The 25095-nt window shown below is 43.2% G+C and overlaps 2 protein-coding genes across 2 annotated transcripts; both read left to right on the top strand.

Annotated features, from left to right (window-relative positions):
* The first annotated feature begins 2412 nt into the window (after positions 1–2412).
* Positions 2413–5443, top strand: LOC129832851 (dynein axonemal light chain 4-like). Its single transcript, XM_055896918.1, has 4 exons — positions 2413–2658; positions 3281–3364; positions 3485–3568; positions 4023–5443. Exons 2-4 carry the CDS (start codon positions 3293–3295, stop codon positions 4185–4187), a joined length of 321 nt encoding a protein of 106 aa, XP_055752893.1. The 5' UTR covers positions 2413–2658; positions 3281–3292; the 3' UTR covers positions 4188–5443.
* Positions 5444–9739: 4296 nt separating this feature from the next.
* On the top strand, positions 9740–23326 carry LOC129832850 (extracellular serine/threonine protein kinase FAM20C-like). Its single transcript, XM_055896916.1, has 11 exons — positions 9740–12286; positions 12785–13333; positions 13529–13707; positions 17869–17947; positions 19690–19782; positions 19917–20032; positions 20405–20585; positions 20893–21002; positions 21290–21371; positions 22594–22653; positions 22876–23326. Exons 1-11 carry the CDS (start codon positions 12168–12170, stop codon positions 23126–23128), a joined length of 1821 nt encoding a protein of 606 aa, XP_055752891.1. The 5' UTR covers positions 9740–12167; the 3' UTR covers positions 23129–23326.
* The last annotated feature ends 1769 nt before the right edge of the window (positions 23327–25095 follow it).

Here is a 25095-nt window from a genome sequence, read left to right as displayed (position 1 = left end):
TGCATACATGAATTGTGGCAAAGTTGGTTTCTGTTTCAGTCACATCTTTGGTCACGTTCGTGTGGGTCAAACAAAAACACCCTAATGATTGGTTGACAATAGAGCCTCCCACAATGGAGGTGAAGGCTGCAGGATGAAGTTGCTATTGATTAAGTGAATTTTGTAAAGTTCATGCAATCGACATGTCGGACAACCTTTATAACCCCATAATGCAACGATGGTCACCGACTTGACAAGTGTGGTCTGCTCAAACACAACCACTCTTTCCACGCCATTTCAATACAGCTACGACTGGAAGTGACTTTTTCATAGCAGGTTAGGAGAACTTATGCAGCAGGTCAGGATAATTTATTTAACAGAGTAGGATAATTAGGTTAAGGTTAGGAAAAGGGTTAGGGTTAGCAAAAATCTTCTCCTAACCTGCTACGAAAATCACTTTTAGTCATAGCTGTCTGGAAGTGTCGTGAAAAGAGTGAGTGCGTTTATGCAGATCCCTTTTGTCAAGCCTTGAGCCTACTCCACAACTGCATGAAATTTACAAAAAGCATGTGATCAAAAGTCATGACTGCAATCGACTGCAAATATCTTCAGTTGATCTTCACCATCTTCATCCTGCAGCCATCACCTGCATTGTGGGTCAACCAATCATTAGGGTGTTTTTGTTTGACCCACGAGAACATGACCAAAGATGTGATTGAAACAGGAACCAACATTGCTGTGATTCATGTACAGTGGATATGTACAATTGACTGTGATATTTGAGGCTCTCTCTCACCAATTGATAGTACAACATACACACATATATTTACAGTTTGTGAGTGTGTGATATGGGGGTTGAAGACGTCTTTTTTTACATTACAAAGAAAAATGTTCATTAACAATGGCAACACTGCCATGTTGCACTAAGCCTTGCTGTAAGTATTCCCTGTTCACCCACGACTGCGTGGCCATGCACGCCTCCAACTCTATCATCAAGTTTGCAGACGACACTACAGTGGTAGGCTTGATTACCAACAACGACGAGACGGCCTAAAGGGAGGAGGTGTGGGCCCTCGGAGTGTGGTGTCAGGAAGATAACCTCACACTCAACGTCAACAAAACAAATGAGATGATCGTGGACTTCAGGAAACAGCAGAGGGAGCACCCCCCTATCCACATCGACGGGACAGTAGTGGAGAGGGTAGAAAGTTTTAAGTTCCTCGGCGTACACATCACGGACAAACTGAATAGGTCCACCCACACAGACACCGTGGTGAAGAAGGTACAGCAGCGCCTCTTCAACCTCAGGAGGCTGAAGAAATTCGGCTTGTCACCAAAAACACTCACAAACTTTTACAGATGCACAATCGAGAGCATCCTGTCGGGCTGTTTCACCTTCTGGTACGGCAACTGCTCCGCCCACAACCATAAGGCTCTCCAGAGGGTAGTGAGGTCTGCATAACGCATCACCGGGGGCAAACTACCTGCCCTCCAGGACACCTACACCGCCCGATGTCACAGGAAGGCCATAAAGATCATCAAGGACAACAACCACCCGAGCCACTGCCTGTTCACCCCGCTATCATCCAGAAGGCGAGGTCAGTACAGGTGCATCAAAGCAGGGACCGAGAGATTGAAAAACAGCTTCCATCTCAAGGCCATCAGACTGTTAAACAGCCACTACTAACATTGAGTGGCTGCTGCCATACATGTAAAAAATGTATCACTAGCCACTTTAAACAATGCCACTTAATATAATGTTTACATGCCCTACATTACGCATCTCATATGTATATACTGTACTCGATACCATCTACTGCATCTTGCCTATGCCGTTCTGTACCATCACTTATTCATATATCTTTATTTACATATTCTTCATCCCTTTACACTTGTGTGTATAAGGTAGTTGATGTGAAATTGTTAGGTTAGATTACTCGTTGGTTATTACTGCATTGTCGGAACTAGAAGCACAAGCATTTCGCTACACTCACATTAACATCTGCTAACCATGTGTATGTGACAAATAAAATTTGATTTGAGATTTTGATAGCAAAGGCAGCTCTGAAGGAGGATGTAGATGAGGTGGTCCTGTTAGGGGGGGGGGGGGGGGGGGGAATTTAGTAACACCATAGCAGAGGGGTTGACCCAGGAGTGGCAACGTGAGTGGGATAGAGGGCACTGGGGAAGGCATTTTTTCTCTATCCAGAATTCTGTAAGTAGGGTCAGTAGGTATACATGGGGAATGAAAGAAGGGATGGGGTTCTGTTGGCCAGGCTGAGATTGGGCCATTGTTAGTGGGTAAACACCCAGATGGGAAATGTGAGTTGTGGGGAGGTAGAGACTGTGAAGCATGTCCTGTTGCAGGCGGTATACTGAGGTTAGGATCACTTTTTTATGTGAGTTGGGTTTAAATGAGAGGCAGAGCGAAATACCAAGGAAGCTGTTGTCGTTTCTCTATTCCATCGGCCTGCTACGGGTGTGAGGCGATTAAATATTTAAATGTGTAATTCGCACTCCGACCTGAGAAAGGTAGCAATACGCAAGACGGAGTCTAGTCTGCCAGAAACGCACAAGAAGAAGAAGGGGAGTCTGGTACGAAAGAAGCGGTTGCTATGGCCGACATGTTTCCATATCAACAATAAATGGACCTAGCTTGTTGTGGTAAACTAGCCAGAGGTAAGTCGCTAGGTATTTAGTTAACTTGCTATCCATAATCAAGTAGAATTCAAAGAAGAAAGTCTCATAACGGCCTGCAATGTTTCCAACTCTTTCATTAACTTGCAGCGTTGGTTGCATTGCAACTAAGAGAACGTTAGTGAGAAGGCAAGACAACAACCTACACAAGCCAACTAGCTACAGTACAGTAGCTAGCTAACGTTACCGTAGGCAGACTCTTTAGTAAGATGCCTAGTTAGGTAGCTACCTGTCAAAGTCATACCTAACGTTACACGTATAAAGACTAACGTTACTTGCTAGCTAACGTTAGCTAGTCAACTCTGTGGGTACCTTTCACCCATTTTTGATAATTGACTAAATATGCATGACAATGTCATTCATGCATGTCACTTTCCTGGCCATAGTGACCAACCCTGCAGTCACTACATTCATTGCTTGTGTTGTCATGGGTAGAAGTAAACACATACGAAGTGAGCAGGACTAGGAGGGTCTCTTTAGTTCAGCCTTTGCTCATACCTACTGTAGTGCTTGACAAACACGGTGGCAACATATAGTTAACATTTTTAACCTGCCAAATGAACAAAAAGGCTTCCATTCAAATGTGAGTGTGTTTTCTCTCCAGAAGGAGAAGGGGATGGCAGAGACAACAGAGAGCAAGAAGGAGGAGGCCGATTACAAGAGGCTCCACAGCTTCCCACTCATCAGGGTGAGACAGATCGTTTCGCTGCTGTGACACATATGTGGTTCACAAGTAGAGGCTATGTGACCGTCGGTTTCGTGGAGTAAATGTGGAGTGTTGTAATGAATTGCTCTGTTTTCTTCACAGCACACAGACATGCCAGAGGAGATGAGAGTGGAAACGATGGAACTGTGTGTCACAGCCTGTGAGAAGTTTGCCACCAATAATGAGGTCTGTCTGTCTGTCTATACACTGTGCGAAGTGCAGCTTGATTAGTACAGCACACTCACTATTGCTTTAATCCACCCATTCGCCTGACCCTGTCACTTTTTAAAACCAGGCCTCCACCCACTCAGCCGGTCTGGAATTGTGTCAGCCTGCCTCACCACTCATCCCAGCAAACCTGTGTGTCCATCTGGACTAGAACACTGGTTCTCTCTCTCCTCCTCCCCTCTGTATTTTACCTCCTCCATCACTTCCTCTCCTCTCTCATAGGCCCAATTCCAAACGGATCCCTCATCCCTATCTCTGCTTGTTATGCATAAGTGTTCAGTTTCAGCCATATGGCTGACTTCTATCCTTTACTCTCCAATCCACAAGGCAGTGTTGACAAGGGCTTACGGATAGGAGCCAGGGATTTGGTTTGGTTTCTGTATCTTCTCTGACCTCTCTCTTTCCATTTCAGAACGCGGCGAAGATGATCAAAGAGACGATGGATAAAAAGTTTGGCAGCTCGTGGCACGTGGTGATTGGTGAGGGCTTTGGCTTCGAGGTGACACACGAGGTCAAGAACCTGCTCTACATGTTCTTTGGAGGCAGCCTGGCTGTGTGTGTGTGGAAGTGTGCTTAGCACACACACGCAAACACACAGGCACACACACACACACACCCCTCCCATCCAGTCTGTCTCTACCTAACGAGTGTGTTTATATATTTATATACACATCCTGGATGATTCACCCATCTCTGAGCTTTGCAGTATTTTTCTTTGTTATTTACTGATCGTGTGTGTGTATGTGTGCGTGCGTGCGCGTGTGCCTGTGATGTCCCATATATCATTGATTGATTAGGCTAAGTCATTCTTGATATATTGTATTCAATATCAGCATGTCACACTCTTGCCTTGTGTGTGCCCAAACAGTATGAAAATGACCAAGTTTTATCTGTATACAAATGTGATCATTTCTACAGAGCAGTGAGTTCACTGCATGAACGAGTCTGCTGTCTCTCCTACTATCCTACTGATGGAATTCAGTGGGGCTGAAACACTCTCTTGCACTCTCTTTCCCTATTACTTTCTGCTCTACTTCTTTAACTCGAGGCGGTGTGTGTGTGTTCTCATCAACATCCCCTCATGGTCACCTTTGGAAAAAAAATGCATCCAGCTCCGTGTCTTTCCTCCACTCCGCCTGTACGTTGGCACACTGTCGTCTCGGTGGGCTGCCATGCCATCTGCTGAAAAACATCCTTACACACAGAAACACACACACTCGCTCAGTCTCTCTTATTGCTCTCAATTCACACAATCTCTGTTTCTCCAATCCTCTCTATAGATTATTTTTTATCTCCTTCTACAGTCTTTTAGTCTTCACCTTTCAGACATGAGTTCCATAAGTCACCCTTGTCTGTGTCTCTACTCCTCCTATAACTGATAAGATATCACAGGGACTTTTATATCCTCTCAATGTACATTAAATACTTGAATTTGAATGTGAAGATGGAATCTGATTTTGTAAATGATCACCATGGGCTTTTTATGAAAGAGCTTATTGTTGAAATAATAGTTGTTTTCTGTCACGCCAATGTTTTATAAGATAGTCATGGATAGGTGTCGTTGTTGTTCTGAATTTGATGATATTATAACTGATGATATCACATGAGCTATTCTGACTCCCTAGGCATTGCATTTCAATGAATATCAACTAGGCATACAGTCTCAATGCCACATAGAAACCTTTATGTTGTCAACCGTGGATGCAACCAGGTACCATAACACCAATGCATTGTAATGTTTTCACTTCAACACTGTGTGTTTGCGTAAATTCATAATATCATTGCACATGAAATTATTTCTGAAAGTGATAAAAATGTTTTAGTTTTTTCAAATCTTCCGATTGTGGGTGTTGTTTGTTGAAAGTATGTGGACCGGGGATTTATATATACAGTATGTCCCTAGTGTCGATTCACGATGAAGCAAACGGGATGAAATGGGGAGGGACCTACCTGAATTTGTCCAGTAAGAAACACTTGGTTTTGGTTTTTCCGTTGCAAAACATTTGACTATGCTATGCGCTATTGAATACACCCCTGTTGTGGACTAGGGGGAAAAGGGAGGCTGCTGGAGGTCTAGGAAAAACCGAAACCCTACAGAGTTCCCTTTTAATTAGCCACCATGCTAACACTATGACGAGGGCAACCCACCCTTTAAAACGCGACAACCAACAGAGCAATCTGCCCTTTGATGTAATAGTTTCATATTAGAGAAGGCAATTTACTGCTAGGCCCTTGGTGGTCCTTCTTATCTATAGGTCAAGTTCTGAAGTAAATAGTTCTATATAGCAAAACACTTAACCCTAATTGCTCATGTAAGTCCCTCTGGATAAGAGCATCTGCTAAATGACTAAAATGTAAACATAAAGTGCAGGTTGTGTGTGAGCACAGCACTGACCCTGAAATTTGAGTTTCTATGGATGTGAGTGAACCTACATGCATCCTATCACCTAGACTAGAGAACGAATGACATACTGCTCCATATTCCGTCTCACACTGTTATTGGGTGCAAGCAGTAAGAGTGGTTTTAAATCTTAGCTCTCTTTTCCTCTTCTTAGTCATCCTAGATTCCCAGAACCCTCTAGTCTCTCTCGCTCTCTCTCCCCGAGTCATCCGTTTCCCTCATGTCTTCCTTTGTATTTGTTGCTCTCTCTGCCTTAGCCTCATTTCTCCCTCTGTCTGTCTATTCAGCTGGACCAAAATAATATTGTTTTTCTTTCTCTCTTTCCCGTTCAGGTCTTCATTCTGCCTCTGCTTTCTCTAATTTGCTCCCTTGCCTCTCCATCTCTATCCCCCCACATGAAAAAATACTATAGTGTACTATGGTATAAATATTACAGTATTCACTGTAGTGTTTTTGCAGACATTACTGTAGTATTCACTACTGTGTTTTTTTTCTTTGGATAATACTGTTGTATTTACTATAGTATTCTCTAGTATACTACAAAATTCTATAGTAAGTACTACACATCGAGGAATACTATTGTTTTTAATATATTATTTTAAAGTATACTACAGTTTACTACACTGAACAAAAATATATTAACACAACATGTAAAGTGTTGGTCCCATGTTTCACGAGCTGAAATAAAAAATCCCAGACATTTTCCATATGCACAAATTTCTCTCAAATTTGGTGCACAAATTTGTTTATATCTCTGTTAGTGAAAATGTCTCCTTTGCCAAGATAATCCATCCATCTGACAGGTGGCATATCAAGAAGCTGATTAAACAGCATGCTCATTACACCGGTGTACCTTGTGCTGGGGACAATAAAAGGCCACTCTAAAATGTGCAGTTTTGTCACACAACACAATGCCACAGCTGTCTCAAGTTTTACAGTTGGCATGTTGACTGCAGGAATGTCCACCAGAGCTGTCGCCGTTTTACGTCCAACCGGCCTACCACGTGTAACCACACCTATCCAGGACCTGAGGAGTATTTCTGTCTGTAATAAAGCCCTTTTGTAAGGAAAAACTGACTCTGATTGGCTGGGCCTGAATCCCCAGTGGGTGCACTCCTGCCCAGTCATTTGACGGCCTAATGAATTTATTTCAATTGACTGATTTTCTTATATAAACTGTAACTCTGTAAAATATTTGAATTTGTTGCATGTTGCATTTATATATTTTTTCAGTATATATAATTATATAGTAAGTACTGTAGTATTCTATAAAAAATTCCCTCTACTTCCTCCATCTTCTCTCTCACCAACACACACAGTCTGACACACTGACTTACACACACTCTCTCTCTCTTCCTCTATAGCCAGTGACAGATTGTCCCAGTGGGAGACAGGGAGGATTAGCACTGTGCTATCCCACAAGCTGTTGCCTTGGAACAGCGAGAGGGAGAGGAGATGGATTGATGGAGAAAAAGAGTTTGGGAGTTAAAGAAAAAAGGCATTATGAGGGTGGGATAAGGATAAGGATGACAGTCCTTTTGGAATGCCGGGATGCAGGAATACACAGGGATTATTTAACTCTGTGCGTGTGTGTGGCTATGTGTGTGGAATCTCTGCATCAGTCTTATCATGACACATTAACACATGTTACCAGCACTATGTTTTGGTATTCCACGTGTCCCCTCTTGCTGTTAATTTCCCATGCATGATATTTCCCCTCACTCCATCTCTTTTTTTCTTACGTTCTCTTAATTTCTCCCTCTCCTCCCACTCTTTTTCTTCTCTCACTCTCTTCAGCTCTCCATCCATCCATCTCTCTCTCTCTCTCTCTCTCTCTCTCTCTCTCTCTCTCTCTCTCTCTCTCTCTCTCTCTCTCTCTTTCACTGGATTGAAATGAAATATTCATTGGTAGCCAGGGAGTAACTGAACCACCAGCGCAACCCACAGTGACTCTGCCATCAAAGAGCTCTACCCTCATCTCTCTGCTGGCCATGCCATCACTTGCTGGCCATACCATCACATCACCCACCATCTGTAACAAGAAACACTCTCCCTCTCTTCCTCTCTCTGTCTCAACACTGTACAAGTAAGTCTGCCACGGCAGTGAGGTGCAACACATTAGTCGACTGGGCCAACGTTGTTCTTGTACCATGCCTTTCTTTTTTTTTGGTTTGAAGTAACACAATTATGGTGAGAATTCTGGATAGTTTCCAAGCAACCGACATTAACTGCTTTGAGGGAAACAGGACGGACTCTGAAGCTTTGATCTGTCTGTCTGTCTGTCTGTCTGTCTGTCTGTCTGTCTGTCTGTCTGTCTGTCTGTCTGTGTGTGTGTGTGTGTGTGTGTGTGTGTGTGTGTGTGTGTGTGTGTGTGTGTGTGTGTGTGTCAGGGAGAGAGATCGAGAGACACTGAGAGAATATCAAATCAAATGTATTTATATAGCCTTTCTAACATCAGCTGATATCTCAAAGTGCTGTACCCAGCCTAAAACCCCAAACAGCAAGCAATGCAGGTGTAGAAGCACGGTGGCTAGGAAAAACTCCCTAGAAAGGCCAAAACCTAGGAAGAAACCTAGAGAGGAACCAGGCTATGAGGGGTGGCCAGTCCTCTTCTGGCTGTGCCGGGTGGAGATTATAACAGAACATGGCCAAGATGTTCAAATGTTCATAAATGACCAGCATGGTCAAATAATAATAATCACAGTAATTGTCGAGGGTGCAACAAGTCAACACCTGAGGAGTAAATGTCAGTTGGCTTTTCATAGCCGATCATTGAGAGTATCTCTACCGCTCCTGCTGTCTCTAGAGAGTTGAAAACAGCAGGTCTGGGACAGGTAGCACGTCCGGTGAACAGGTCAGGGTTCCATAGCCGCATGCAGAACAGTTGAAACTGGAGCAGCAGCACGGCCAGGTGGACTGGGGACAGCAAGGTGTCATCATGCCAGGTAGTCCTGAGGCATGGTCCTAGGGATCAGGTCCTCCGAGAGAGAGAAAGAAAGAGAGAATTAGAGAGAACATACTTAAATTCACACAGGACACCGGATAAGACAGGAGAAGTACTCCAGATATAACAGACTGACCCTAGCCCCCCGACACATAAACTACTGCAGCATAAATACTGGAGGCTGAGACAGGAGGGGTCAGGAGACACTGTGGCCCCATTGGATGATACCCCCGGACAGGGCCAAACAGGCAGGATATAACCCCACCCACTTTGCCAAAGCACAGCCCCCACACCACTATAGGGATAACTTCAACCACCAACTTACCATCCTGAGACAAGGCCGAGTATAGCACACAAAGATCTCCACCACGGCCTAGCCCAAGGGGGGGGGGGGGGGATCTTCCTGAAAAGGAAGATCACGTCAGTGACTCAACCCACTCAAGTGACGCACCCCTCCTAGGGACGGCATGGAAGAGCACCAGTAAGCCAGTGACTCAGCCCCTGTAATAGGCTTAGAGGCAGAGAATCCAAGTGGAGAGGGGGGAACCGGCCAGGCAGAGACAGCAAGGGTGGTTCGTTGCTCCAGAGCCTTTCCGTTCACCTTCACACTCCTTGGCCAGACAACACTCAATCATATGACCCACTGAAGAGATGAGTCTTCAGTAAAGACTTAAAGGTTGAGACCGAGTCTGCGTCTCTCACATGGGTAGGCAGACCATTCCATAAAAATGGAGCTCTATAGGAGAAAGCTCTGCCTCCAGTTGTTTGCTTAGAAATTCTAGGGACAATTAGTAGGCCTGCGTCTTGTGACCGTAGCGTACGTGTAGGTATGTACGGCAGGACCAAATCGTAAAGATAGGTAGGAGCAAGCCCATGTAATGCTTTGTAGGTTAGCAGTAAAACTTTGAAATCAGCCCTTGCCTTAACAGGAAGCCAGTGTAGGGAGGCTAGCACTGGAGTAATATGATACATTTTTTGGGTTCTAGTCAGGATTCTAGCAGCCGTATTTACCACTAACTGAAGTTTATTTAGTGCTTTTTCGGGTAGCCGGAAAGTAGAGCATTGCAGTAGTCTATCCTAGAAGTAACAAAAGCATGGATTAATTTTTCTGCAATATTTTTGGACAGAAAGTTTCAGATTTTTGCAATGTTACGTAGATGGAAAAAAGCTGTCCTTGAAACAGTCTTGATATGTTTGTCAAAAGAGAGATTAGGGTTCAGAGTAACGCCAAGGTCCTTCACAGTTTTGTTTGAGACGACTGTACAACCATCAAGATTAATTGTCAGATTCAACAGGAGATCTCTTTGTTTCTTGGGACCTAGAACAAGCATCTCTGTTTTGTCCGAGTTTAAAAGTAGAAAGTTTGCAGCCATCCACTTCCTTATGTCTGAAACACAGGCTTCTAGCGAGGGCAATTTTGGGGCTTCATCATGTTTCATTGAAATGTACACCTGTGTGTCATCCGCATAGCAGTGAAAGTTAACATTATGTTTTCAAATGACATCCCCAAGAGGTAAAATATATAGTGAAAACAATAGTGGTCCTAAAATGGATCCTTGAGGAACACCGAAATCATTCACAGAGACAAAGTGATATCTTTTCAACAGATAGAATCTACACCAGGCCAGAACTTGTCCGTGTAGACCAATTTGGGTTTCCAATCTCTCCAAAAGAATGTGGTGATCGATGGTATCAAAAGTAGCACTAAGGTCTAGGAGCACGAGGACAGATGCAGAGCCTCGGTCTGACCCCATTAAAGGTAATTTACCACCTTCACAAGTGCAGTCTCAGTGCTATGATGGGGTCTAAAACCAGAATGAAGCATTTCGTATACATTGTTTGTCTTCAGGAAGGCAGTGAGTTGCTGCGCAACAGCTTTTTCAATTTTTTTTGAGAGGAATGGAAGATTCGATATAGGCCGATAGTTTTTAAATATTTTTTGGGTCAAGGTTTGGCTTTTTCAAGAGAGGCTGTATTACTGCCACTTTTAGTGAGTTTGGTACACATCCGGAGGATAGAGAGACGTTTATTATGTTCAACATAGGAGGGCCAAGCACAGGAAGCAGCTCTTTCAGTAGTTTAGTTGGAATAGGGTCCAGTATGCAGCTTGAAGGTTTAGAGGCCATGATTATTTTCATCATTTTGTCAAGAGATATAGTACTAAAACACTTGAGTACAACAACATTACAACAACATTATTTGAAGGTTTCATCATTATAAATGCATTTAACCAGCATACACACACCAATAAATACATTTACGCTAGCTCTCTTTTGTCTCAACACTTTCGGTACAAAATACCTCAGGTTAAAATTCATCTATGAACATCTATAGGGAACAGCCCATAAGTACCATGACATGCATTATGCATGTCATTTCTCTCATAGCTATGGTGTTTCACTAACAACGACTGTGTACTGCACGCTGAGGAATAAACTGGCCCCATCAGGAAATAATCAGGGATGGAGGGAAGGAATTACAGGGATAGAGGTAGATGAGGAATGCATTTATCAGCAGGTAAGAGAGCTGGAGGGAGGGTAAAAGGAAAGGGGGAGTGTGGGAATTGAGGAGAGATGGATGAAGCTGAGAGAAGAGAGGAGGAGGATAGAAGGAGTACAAATATTTGATCTGGTCTGTGCTCATGGGTGCTTTGTGAAGTAATACTACTACAATATGTTACTACAACACTCTCTACAAACATGTGAAGTTGAGTGTGTGTGTGTGGGTGTGTGTGTGTGTGTGTCTGTTTCTGGAGGGAGGGCCCTGGTGGTCAAAAGTAGTGCACTATATAAGGAATAGGGTGCCATTTGGCATGCAAGCTCAGTAGACGGAGGGCTGGGGCTGTAGACTAATGAGGCTGAAAATAGAGAATGAGAACCAGTCAATAGAGAATGAGAGCCAGTGGGTGACGACCCGTCAGAGTGTGTGTGTCTGTATCAGTGTGTGTATGTCTTGTGTAATAAATCCCATCTACAATTCAATCCAATTACACATTACGATATGTATTTCTATTGAAAGTATCTGGTGTTCTAAAAAACAAATCCTAAAATATAGGGGTAATGTGTATGAATGTCCCCTCCTCACTGTAACGTCCATCCCGGTCACTCTAACCTGGCTCCTCCCTCTGTTCTGTTTGAACTAGCGTGACCACACAGATAACAGGATCACTATCAGCTGTCTGTCAGGGAGAGAAAGGGAAAAAAATTGACTAAATGAAAATGTACTACAAGTGTAATTTTGCCCTGTCACATTTATTGAGGATCCAGAGAGAGAGAGAGAGAGAAAGGAAGAGAGAGTCTCACAACTTCTTGGCACATTGTGAGAAAACAAAGTAAGTAATGCATTAGCCATCCTGCTGCTGCTTCATACTGTGAATGTTGGAGCAGTGGGCCTTCAATAATATATTGATTCTCTTTAGCGGTGCTTGATTCTCAGGGTAGCTAACTGGAATCACATTGTGTCTGTGCTTTGATGGGGAGAGGAGATTGTTAGATTTGCTTCTGGAGCACCAGGACTACTGGCTGGCTGTTTCTGGCTGGCTGTCTGGTGGCTGGCTGCATAGCTGGTTGGCGGGCCGGATAGCTGTCTGTCTCTTTCTGAAGCACCAGGAATACTGGCTGGCTGGATAGCTGGCTGGCTGGCTGTCTTTTCTGTCTGTCTGTCCGCCTGCTTGCCCGGCTATGACTCTGTCACATTTCCCTTTGTTTCCTTTATGCCTGTTAATCTGTCATGACTCTTGACTCAACAACTGCCTTCTTCAGAGTTTTGAATATTATTAAGCAGATTATATTTGGAGGTAATGTGAATTGAAGTTGTCACTCTCTCCCAGCATGGCGAGGCAGGGCGTGGGTCGTCTCTCTCATTCCGTCTGTTTGGTATTGACATGTCTGTCCCTGGCTCTCCACCTCATCCTGGCCCTCTTCTGTCTCTCCGTCCTGCAAACATCCTGCGTTATCCCCCCCCCCTCCTCCTGTTCCTCCTCTTTTCCTGGAACTATTCCCCATGGAAAACAGGGGAGATCTCACCCCCTTTCCTCACAAAGCAGCTCACACAAATTACCAGTTAGTCGCATGAATGGAGACTTTACCAAAATGGCCGCCCACATAGACCACAAGGTGGAGGCCTCAGTCAACATTGTCAATGAGAAGGAGAAGGACAAAAAGCTGATTCAAACCAAAATGGCCACCAAAGTGAGCCAACGGGTCAGCAGTCGCTCCAAGCTGGAGGCCCTCTTCAGCCACCCGCTGTACAACCTGCCGCGCAAACATCTGCTGGAAGACGATTGGCTGCTGAAGTTGAAGCCAAAGAACAAGGGAGGGGACAGTGAAGAGGAAGATGAGGAGGAGGACAGTGACAAAAGCAGTGAAGATAGTGAGTGGTGAGTGAGAGAAAGAGGAGTGGAAGACCACTGATAACAACAAAGTAGAAAAATTAAAGAGGAAAGAAAATGCTTTCTAGATAACAACAAAGTATATCATTCTGTCATAGCATATTACTTTTCTCATACATTTGTGATACCCATTGCTTAATTGGCCTGTTTCCCCATCCATCTTCCCCTGCTCTTTCCATATAGGCAGAGTGACAGCGAGGAGGATGGCTATGACCGAGCTAATTGGACGAGAAGTGCGGACACCCACCCTGCCTGGCTGAGGTACCACCTTGGGATCTCTCGCTGGGAGCTGTATGACAGAAATGACCCTAGCGTTGCCGAGGTGACTCAACAGATGGCCACACAACGCATCCTCAGCGCAGGTGAGAGGGTTGAGCTGGGGTGTGGACATGTAGCTAAGATTAGGATTAAGAGTAAGGTTAGGGTTCAGCTGGGGTGTGGACATGGTGAAGCTACGGTTAAGGTTAGGGTTTGGGTTATGGCTAGGGTTAATGTTGAGCTGGGGTGTGGACAGGAAGCTAGGGTTAGGGTTGTGGTGGTTGAGGCTAGCGTTAGCCCAATGACTGGAAGGATACTAGCAGGCTAGTTAGCATTAGCTCACAAAATGACATATAACTTCATTCATATTGGACATAGAGACTTAAAAATGGTATACAGGAGTTCACTTGACTCTAGGGAAGTACATAAAGGATTATGTATTCATTACCAAAATCCCAAATTATCCCTTTAATTTATACTGCTTTTTTGCGTGAACTAAGCCACAAATATTGTAATTCAAACACGACTGTCTGCAGTACAACAGCCTGTGGCACCACTGTAGCTTGCTTTTAAACTAAAGTACTGTAGCTATTCCAAGTCAGTTGGGTTAAATGCAGGAGCCTTTGTGGTGATGGTACTCTTTTATCTTTCAACCCCAAGGGGAAGCCCAAAATACACAAGCAAATCAAATCAAATCAAATCAACAAGATGATGACTGTGTTACTAAGCAGAGTTGAGATCAACTCTGTATCAATCAGCATGAACTGGACATGGCGTAAACTACACTGAACAAAAATATAAACGCAACATGCAACAATTTCAAAGATTTTACTGAGTTACAGGTCTAATAAGGAAATCAGTCAATTTAAATAAATAAATTTGGCCCTAATCTATGGATTTCACATGACTGAGAATACAGATAAGCATCTGTTAAAAAAAGGTGGATCAGAAAACCAGTCAGTATCAAATCAAATCAAATGTTATTTGTCACATGCGCCGATTGCAACAGGTGTAGTAGACCTTACAGTGAACCGGTTAGTCGAGGTAATTGAGGTAATATGTACATGTAGGTAGAGTTAAAGTGACAATGCATAGACAATAAACAGAGAGTAGCAGCAGCGTAAAAGAGGGGTCTGAGTAGCCCTTTGATTAGTATCTGGTGTGACCACCCTTTGCCTCATGCAGTGTGACACATCTCCTTCGGATAGAGTTAATCAGTATGTTGATTGTGGCTTGTGAAATGTTGTCCCACTCCTCTTCAATGGCTGTGCGAAATTGCTGGATATTGGCAGGAACTGGAATACGCTGTCGTACACTTCGATCCAAAGCATCCCAAACATGCTTAATGGTGAGAATACAGTCCATGGAAGAACTGTGACATTTTCACCTACCAGGAATTATGTGCAGATCCTTCCGACATGGGGCCGTAGATTATCATGCTGAAACATGAGGTGATGGCGGCGGATGAATGACACGACAACGGGCCTCAGGATCTCGTCACGGTATCTCGTGCATTCGAATTGCCATCAATAAAATGCAATTGTTTTTTGTTGTCCATAGCTTATGCCTGCTGATACCATAACCCAACCGTCACCACAGGGCACTCTGTTCACAACGTTGACATCAGCAAACCACTCACCCACAGGACGCCATATACGCTGCCATCTGCCCGGTACACTTGAAACCAGGATTAATCTCGGAAGAACACACTTCTCCAGCGTTCCAGTGGACATCAAAGGTCAGCATTTGCCCAATTAAGTTGGTTACGAATCCGAACTGCGGTCAGGTCAAGACCCTGGTGAGGACGATGAGCACGCAGATGAGCTTCCCTGAGAGAGACGGTTTCTGACAATTTGTGCAGAAATTCTTCAGTTGTGCAAACCCACAGTTTCATCAGATGTCCAGGTGGCTGGTCCCAGACGATTCTGCAGGTGAAGAAGCCAGATGTGGAGGTCCTGGGCTGGTGTGGTTACACATGGTCTGCGGTTGTGATGCCAGCTGAATGTACTGCCAAATTCTCTAAAATGACATTGGAGTTGGCTTATGGTAGAGAAATGAACATAAAATTCTCTGGCAACAGCTCTGTTGGACATTCCTACAGTCAGCATGCCAATTGCATGCTCCCACAGAACTTGAGACATCTGTGCCATTGTGTTGTGCGACAAAACTGTACATTTTAGAGTGGCCATTTATTGTCCTCAGCACAAGGTGCAGCTGTGTAATGATCATGCTGTTTAATCAGCTTCTTGATATGCCACACCTTTTAGGTGGATGGATTGTCTTGAAAAGGATAAATGCTCACTAACAGGGATGTAAGCAAATTTGCGCATAACATTTGAGAGAATAAGCATTTTGTGCATATGGAACATTTCTGGTATCTTTTATTTCAGCACATGAAACATGGGACCAACACGTTACATGTTGCGTTTATATTTTTTTTCAATATATGCCATTCTTGAATTATACAGACCACTAGCAATAACCCTAACCATAGCTTCATGTCCACACCCCGGCTCAATCCTAAACCTACAATGAAGAGATTACCCTGGGAGGCTGTAAAACATTGTCTGATGGCCCTCAATCCTGTCTGTTGTGAGACTGTTCAGAAGCCTTTGTTGGGAACCATTTGTTTATCTATCACATGTAAACAGGGAAGTAGCAGTACTCTAAAAAATGCTAGGTTGTTTGGTTGACCATGCTGGGTTGCAAGCGTTGGGTCACTTAGTTGGGTTGTTTTCTTTAAAATCTGCTGGATTATTGGTGCTGGGTTATCAAGATATGACTCAGTGGATGAGCTCAGAAGACTAGAGGATTGTCTTAGCAGGGGCGTGGCTTTTAGATAGTTATTTTTGGCCACCCGTGAAAGTAAATGTCATTCCGGTTCATCTGCTTTGTTGTTATTTCATGTTAAGGTTGAACACTGCCACTTTAATCAATGTTTCCCAAGACCCTATGGATATTTCAACGTTGGGATAGGTAGATAATAATGTTATGAATTTTATGTTATAATATGTCATGTGCAAAAAAAATGACATTTGCAGTGTACAAACATGATGAACAGGAAATACATTTGCAATTACAGGTGGCCAAAAATAATTGTCTGAAACCCATGTTTCTAATAGGCCACGCCTCCTGAAAATAACATATGGAGCTGCTATGTCATCCCAACTAATGGTTAAAAAAAACAACTGATGGTAAAATAAACCCATGTTTGTATAATCCATATTAACGCGACCCAACTGGCTGGGTCAAACTAACCCAGTGTGTGTTCTGTCCAATATTTACCCAGCGCTGGTTTGCTAAATAAGCCAAATAGGGTTGTTTTTAACCCAGAATTTTTTTGTGTGCCAGGCTAATGTGTATGGGTTTAAGCGTGTGGGGAAGGGGAAGGGGAAGGGGGAGTGTGAGTGTTGTGTGTGTGAGTGATTGAGTGAGTATAATAATTAAGCACAATCTAAAGAAACAAACAAAAGCCCAAAGCAATTCTTAAACACTAACCAATCAACCATAGACTGTGAGGATAAAATGTAAAACCACTGAAAGCAATTATAAGTCTTTAAACTGCAAAATACACAAAGTGGATACACCAAACTAGAACGTCAGCAAATGGACGACAGTAAAGAAACAATCAGAGTAGAAACTTGAAAGCCAGATCATCGAAATCTCCAGCTCCTCTGATCTTTTGTTCTGAGGTCAGTCAATATAATCCTGCACTGATCATAAAAAATCCCACTCACACATCCACGCATGTAAACACACACCAAACATATGCTCACACACAAACACACGCATACACACAAACACTTTGAATACTGTATGGAGATTGTGTTGAGCATAAAAGATTACGCAATAATCAGCTTGTGTGTGGGCTGGCCCATAGCCACATTTCATATACTCCTCCTCATCTTCCTCTTCCTCCTCCTCCTCTCTAAAGTCCCCTGGATTCTAGAATCACCACTAAAGATACCAGACCGTTTTTGATGTTCAGCCACATACTGTACTTTATGTAACGAGGACACCCTGTGGAGAACTGGGGTAACTGCATTTATGTAAAATCCACTAGAAATACTGTACTATTACCAGAATAACGCCATCAGTGCAGTCAATGACAAGTACCTATGGTGTATTTCCTTTATGTTGTGGAGACCCTGTGACTTTCATGTGTTTTAATGTACGGTAAGTGTGTCTGTGTGTTCTGAGGGTCTGCATGCTGGTGTGTGATTATTATGGTGACGCTGGTGTGTTGTCTGTTATGTGTGTTTCAGTGCAGAAGAGTGGGGGTACCCAGCTCAAGCTGATCATGTCATTCCCCAACTACGGACAGGCCCTCCTCAAACCCATGAGGTGAGAATCCACGATACGATATGATATATGATACGATATATGATATTTATTTATTTGACCTTTATTTGACCAGGTTAGTCTCATTGAGATGAAACATCTATTTAGCAAGAGAGGCCTGGCCGAAAAAGCAGCACACAAATTGTCAACATTTACAACGTAAAACACAAAGCACGACAGTTTAAAAACAGCAGTCTTAGCATGGCCTCATTTAACAGGCACATTGGAGTGTTTCAACTAGGGGACCAAATATTGACCGCCCCTTAAATCATTTTCCGCCATAGTTTTTACCCTAGCTTTAAAATAATTTAGGGAGACGAACTCCTGTAGTTTCAAGTCATTTTGTAGCTCATTCCAAGTAGAGAGGGCAGAGTACTGGAACACTTTTTTACCTAGCTCTCCACAGGCAATAGGCACCATCAAAGAGATGCTGTCCTGTGAGCATAGGCGATAATTGTCATTCATCTGATGGACAATGTAGGTACACAGGTAAACTGGGAGCAGTCTTAGCATGGCCTTATAAATAAAAACGTACCAACGACTTAGTCTCCGAAGAGCTAAGGAAGGCCAGCCCACTCTCAAATAGAGGGTACATTCCGTGTAGCTCAGTTGGTAGAGCGTGGCGCTTGGAAACCCCAGGATTGTGGGTTTGATTCCCACGGTGGACTAGTATGAAAATGTATACACTCACTACTGTACGTTTCGATTGGATAAGATAAAACTAAAACATTTGCAGGGATGAAGGAAGGCTTTGGAGTTTGTAACAATCCTCAGCAGTGCACAGTGTCCGGCATATGTAATGATGCCACAGGGGCAAACATGTACAAGTTATCACCATAGTTAATTACAGGCAAGAAGGTAGCGGAAACAAGTTTTTTTCTCGACTTATTTTGAAAATAAAACCCCAATTTGAGTCTGAGCTTTTTCACAAGACCCTCTATGTGGGGTTTAGATGTGAACCACTCATCTAAGAAGAAACTCAAGTACTCGTAAGTTGATGCCCTTTCTATTTGCTTGTCCTGCATAGTGACTATACATGGAAGAGTCTAAAAGGCTCGGCGGGGTCAATCCGACATCTGCAGTGGCCGTACAGCATTTGCTGCGACACGGCCTCTGCAGAAGTCAGGGTGTTTATACTCCTTGCGCTTCGTAAAGCAGAGCTGTTGTCAAGGAAGTACGTTTTTTTTAATACTGGACCTCCCGCCCCACCTACCATCAACCATTCATGTCAATGCAGAGTAATATATAGCCCTCCGCATTGTTAAAATTTGGGCAGCGCACAGCGATGCAGTACAGAGCTCAATTTGACCTCTGACCTCTCCGGGGAGGTCTGCAATTGCGTCACACCCTCCATTCGGCACCTCCGACCCCATTTTCAGATCAAGCATGAATTGGCTTTAATGGTTTCATCTTAGATTTCATGAGAACCATTAACTTTGTCTTATCAGCATTTTAGAGCAACCTCGGCTGACAGAGCTGAGCCTGGACAATAGCAAAGGCACATTGCAGTTCATCAAAGAACAATATGATATACAATACAATATGGCGTACAATCCGATATACTATGGTATGATATACCATATGATTTACAATGCGATATGATGCTATACAATACAACACAACAATACAACTTTATTGTATCAGTCACATAAAATTGTATCAGTCACACACTCTGTCACAGTAATCTTATTTTGGAGGGGAAAATCACATTGTTCATCACATTGTTCTGTGTGTGTTTTATGCAGGCAGGAGAGAGATGCAGAGACAGACTTCAACCTGTTCTACTTCTCTGACTTTGAGAGACACAACGCAGAGATTGCTGCCTTCCACCTAGACAGGTGAAAACAATAAATTATGGACCTCCCATCTGAGATTAATCTGTGTCAAAAGAAAGAGAAGAAAATAACTACTAAATCGCTACCACTGATTTCTCTCTCTCTTTATCTGTGTCTGTGTGTGTCCTCTCTCTCAGGGTGCTAGGTTTCTGTAGAATCCCTCCAGTGGTAGGTAGACTCATCAACATAACCACGGAGATCAGAGCTATCACCACAGACCACAAACTATCCAGAACCTTCTTCACCTCTCCTGGTGTGTGGCGGTTGGTCCAATCAGCTTTCATAATCAAATCTAACTGTCCCGGTGTGTCCAATCAGCACAGATAGCAACCAAATGTCCCTCCTTCTCTGTTATTAAGCTTGTGTGTGTATAGTGGCTTGCACTATGTGCTAGTCCAGAGTTTCCCAAATGGTTGGTCGGGTTGCACTGGTGGGCTAGTTTACTTTCCGTTTCGTTCTGGGTTCATGACTGGTCACAAGAAAAAGTTCTAAATGCTTTTAGATGGGTTATGACCCCAAATGTTTGGCAACAACTGTCCACTGTAGGCCTACTACTTGCATTTGGTCAGTTTACTGTACTATTCACCCAACCCCTTCTCTCTCTCTCTCTGTCCGCCTCCCCCAGTGGGTAATTTGTGTTTCCACGGCCAGTGTGAATACTACTGCTCCACAGAGAACCCAGTGTGTGGTCGACCCCAGGTCTTGGAGGTGTCCCTGGCCTCCATGCTGCCTGACCTCTCCCTGGCCCCCAGACGCTCCTGGAGGTCCCCTTGGAGACGCTCCTACAGCCGCACCAAACTGGCACCGTGGGTAGTGGGTACCGAAATGGGCCCCTTGCCTGGGGGTCTCTAACTATGGGAGGGGTTGTGAAGAAACCATGTGAAGTATATATATCTGTATTAGTGGTTATATACTGTAGAGTAGATGGCAAACCGATGGATTGGAGGTTTAATTCAACGTTTGGATTGCATTGATAGGATTCAACTGATCCATGCAATGTAATCATGTGTAGTAGTATCATATTGTCCCCCGCTGGGAATAACCCGTGCATTTGACTAAAGCATACACGTGTTCGAGTGCATACCTCACATGCTTCGTACCTGACTGTTTCAGATGGGAGAAGAACCCAGATTACTGTGACACCGTGAAACAGACTCCTCCATACAGCCAAGGCACCAGACTGGTGGATCTAATTGACATGGTCGTTCTGGACTTCCTCATGAGTCAGTAAGCACACTGAACAACACAGCTTCTACTACTATTCCTACTTCAGTGATTCCAATATTCTTGAATCAGTAACAATTCGACACACTACCTTGATTTTTGCTCTTTTTCTTTTTATTGAGTCACCGAAGCAATACATTCCATAAGAATGACAAAATGTTCGGAACATTTCCCCTACATGACCATATTAGAAATGTGCCAAGGTTTGAGTCCACTGATAATGTGGAACAGATTTTGAATAGACAGAAAGCAATAAGCTATTGTTTTGCTTTAATTCCTACTAAAGGTAATATGGACAGACATCACTACGAGACTTTTGAGAAGTTTGGGAATGACACTTTCCTGCTGCACCTAGACAACGGGAGGGCGTGAGTACCATACCTTCCTTCAATACCTTATAATGTGATACATACTGTATGTTCAGTGGCGATTTTAACATTAAAATCTTGGATGTATCCAAAAAACGCTAATATGCATCGAAAACGCTACTCACACAAACGTTCTAACATTCAGTTAGGATCAGTTTACTTCCCATAGTTAAATTCAGCATGGGTCTACAATATTGCTACATTAATAACGTTTTGGAACGCAGCCAATACACTATTCTGAGTGTGTCTGCCTGCCTTTTACCAAGACGCTCTGTTTTAGAATAAAGCAACACAATTTATAAAGTTAATCCCTCACTTCATCCATTGCATAGTTCCAGTTCCATGGGTATAACAGTGGCATCAAGCATTAACGAGCCGCGTCGTATAGCTACCTCAAAACAGATGTTAGCCACTGCTTCTATTCACCACCAACCACAGTGGAATCTTCTTTTCCAGCTTGCTTTATTTTTAACAGGTGGTCTTATTTCAATGTTCAGTGGCTGATGAGCACCGAAAATGTTTTATCTCAACATTTTCTACATGGCTTGAAAATGATTTGATAGGAGATAGTCAACATGGTGCATGATAACTTTTCAGCTGGCTAGAAGAGGTGGTAAACGATGAAGTTGACACACGTCAGTCCAATCACTGGGGAAAAGATGTAGACTTATCTGTGGCAAATGACCTTGAGCCTTCTTGGACGGGCACTGCCAATTTAACTCTATGGCAGCACCCAAGGGGCAGAAGCTGCCTGGTCGTTAGTGAGCTCTTCCAGTAGGTGCTGCGGTGTTGTAAGTGACATCACCCTGAGCCAATCACGCGCAACCAGAGAAGATCAACAACGCCTACGCTCTGTTCTTTCTCTGGCTGCCCCTCCGCCACAGAAGGCACATGAGCGAGGCTGAAACAGCTGCATTCTGGATCTGCCTTACACAAAGAAAATTGACCAAAACAATGATATGACATGGAGGAGTCAAGTATGCTGCTATATTAACTCAAGCAGTTATTTTGTTTAAATTGTTTGCTAACTGATACGATATAATACTGTGACACTAATTAATGCCAGAATTACATGCAGAACAGGGCCATCTGCTGGACAGTGCTTGGGCTGTGCCTCACTTGCCCTGAATGATGCGTCGCCAGTGCATATGTTGAAGTTGTTGTAGTTTATACATACCGATATAACAGTTATGTAATATTGTGGAAATTATGTTATTTTTAGGTTTGGGCGTCATTCTGTGGATGAACCCTCCATATTGGTGCCCTTACAACAGTGTTGCAGGTAAAACTATCAGCTTGTATAAAGATCTGGACAACTGGAGCAGAAAAAAAGTGCAAGAGGACACTCATCTCTCCCTTCTCGTTCTCTTTCTCTCTCTCCCTTTCCTCCTCTCTCTCTCTCTCTCCTTGTCTTCCTTCCCTCTCTCTTTCTCCCCTCTCTCTGTCCTTGTCCTCCTCTCTGTCTTTTTCTTCTCTCTCTCCCAAATCCGGTTCTCCATCTCAGGATCCGTCGTTCCACTCTCATGCGTCTGCGTCTCCTGTCCCTCCCGGGCTTCCGTCTGAGTGATGTCATGAGGGAGTCTCTATCCCAGGATCCACTGGAGAGTGTGGCCCCCCTCCTCTCTGTACAACACCTCTCCGTGCTGGACCGTCGTCTGAAAACCATCCTGCAGGCTGTACACACCTGTCTGGAGCACCATGATGACGTTATCTATGATGACCTAGAGGGATATGATGTTAACTTATACCGGCACTAGACAATAATTAAGACTGAACATCCATTTACAAAACCATCACTGCAAGATGTCTATCATTGGATTCAGCTGTGGTTGATGATAAGATGATTGTATTTATCAATCAATCAGTTCATTATTTGTGTACATGCATGGCACATTTGAACTGCGTGTGCTGCCTTATGAAATAAAAGAATGCTAAAGTGTTGTAGCATTACCAGGGTGGAGTTGTGTTACTGGAGTTTTCAGACAGCAAGGCCATTTGATCACAACAATGCCAGCACTCAGTAGAAAGATAACGCAGTATATCAGGAAGTTATGGTGGAAATTAAAATCATTGCAACCTCCTCTTTGTTTCAACAGCAACAGATTAAACGACTCAAACACGTTCCTACCAGTCATGTGTGTACGTGTGAGTGAGTGTGTTATGTGTGTCTATGTATGCTTGTTTTCCTACATTATCTGGACCCCAATGTCCTAACATTTCACCTGAATGTCCTGAAAAGGTAGGAAAACAAAAACAGTAGTCAGATGATCAGACAAACTGATGGTCTCCCCATCACTGAGAAATAAGGTCTCCTTATTGCTGATAAGATTCCCGGGCAGCGCAATCCAAAAGCGCTGGAGGTAAGAATTTCTGTTTTAAATCATTTTTTGTTTGACGTAATTGCAGAATAGAAAAAGTGTATTTCCTGCTTTGTACTTTGTTTTTCTCGCACAGACATAAAAATATATATATTTCATTTGACGTAATGCTTTAGAAATAATGACTTGTCTTAAACTAATGACTTTTATCAACGTATCTGTATTTGGATAGGCCTATGCCATTCATACTCATGCATTTCAGTTTGTATTAACTTCTTTGTGGGAGTAATTCAACTTGAATTTGAACTTTGGTCATACTATAGAAATGCATGTGTCCCAAATGGCACAGTATTCCCTATATAGTGCATATATGTAGGGAATAGGGATACAGTATTCATATGGTGGACTATGTAGGAAATAGGGAGCCATTTAGGACGCAGATTTGAATAACATCTTCATTGTTCCTTCTCAGTATGTAGTTCCAGCCTCTCTCACTGTTGCCGCTGACAACAAACTGAACAAATATCAGCTCAGTAGCAGCCGAGACAAAAAAAACTTCAATAAAGTTTATGCTTTGAAATGAATAGAGTTCCACTCTATTTGAAGACATACTGTACAATAGGTCCTCATGTTTTTGTTCATCCTGTTTGTTTTCCTCCCAAAACACAAGCAGTGGGGTGGGCACTGGCATTGACTGTGGATTGCCCCTTTAAAGAAGTGTAATAACAGTGATAAGGAATAATAACACAGTGAATTCGGTATTGCATTTTACTCTTCAGAAATGTTCTTCCACGACCCATTCCCATGTCTTCTTTCTGCTCTCTCTCTGTTCGCTGGGAATGAATGTTGTCAACACGGTTACTGCTCTTACTGGCATCATCCTCCATTCTTTAGACAGTGCTGGAATCATGTTGTACTGTGACTATCCATACCATAATCCATACTATGTCTGTCAACAGTACTGGGTATATACCAAATGCATATTCCTTTTTAACTTTCATTGGTCAGAAGACATTTGTTAATTGATAAAGGGGTATTTATCATCTATAATCTTTTATATTGTAGTGTTGAATATTTTTTATTAGGCTGATTTAAATGATGCCTATATGTGACATCGCCAAGCAATAGTAAGGTAGATAAATGAATTATAAACTAACTTTATAGCAGGTTAGTCCACATTGAAACTGTGAAAGTTCACAAAGTGTTCATAATTGCTCCAAAATGGTGTAGTGTAGTTCACTGCTGTTTCCTGTTCCTCTCTGTCTAAAGCGTAGGCCACGGGGAATTTCAGGTGTTTTGGCTTTTTTCTCCCTGCTGGAGTTTATAGTGTCTATCTGTGTCTTATCTTTCGTCTGCAGAGCTGTCTGCCTGTGCTGCCATTCCACCCGAGGTGAGTCTATAGACTT

Source organism: Salvelinus fontinalis, chromosome 34, assembly GCF_029448725.1.
Source record: "Salvelinus fontinalis isolate EN_2023a chromosome 34, ASM2944872v1, whole genome shotgun sequence".
NCBI classification, from domain to species: domain Eukaryota; kingdom Metazoa; phylum Chordata; class Actinopteri; order Salmoniformes; family Salmonidae; genus Salvelinus; species Salvelinus fontinalis.
The sequence above is the reverse complement of the archived record's forward strand: the minus strand, read 5'-3'. Positions and strand labels throughout refer to the sequence as shown.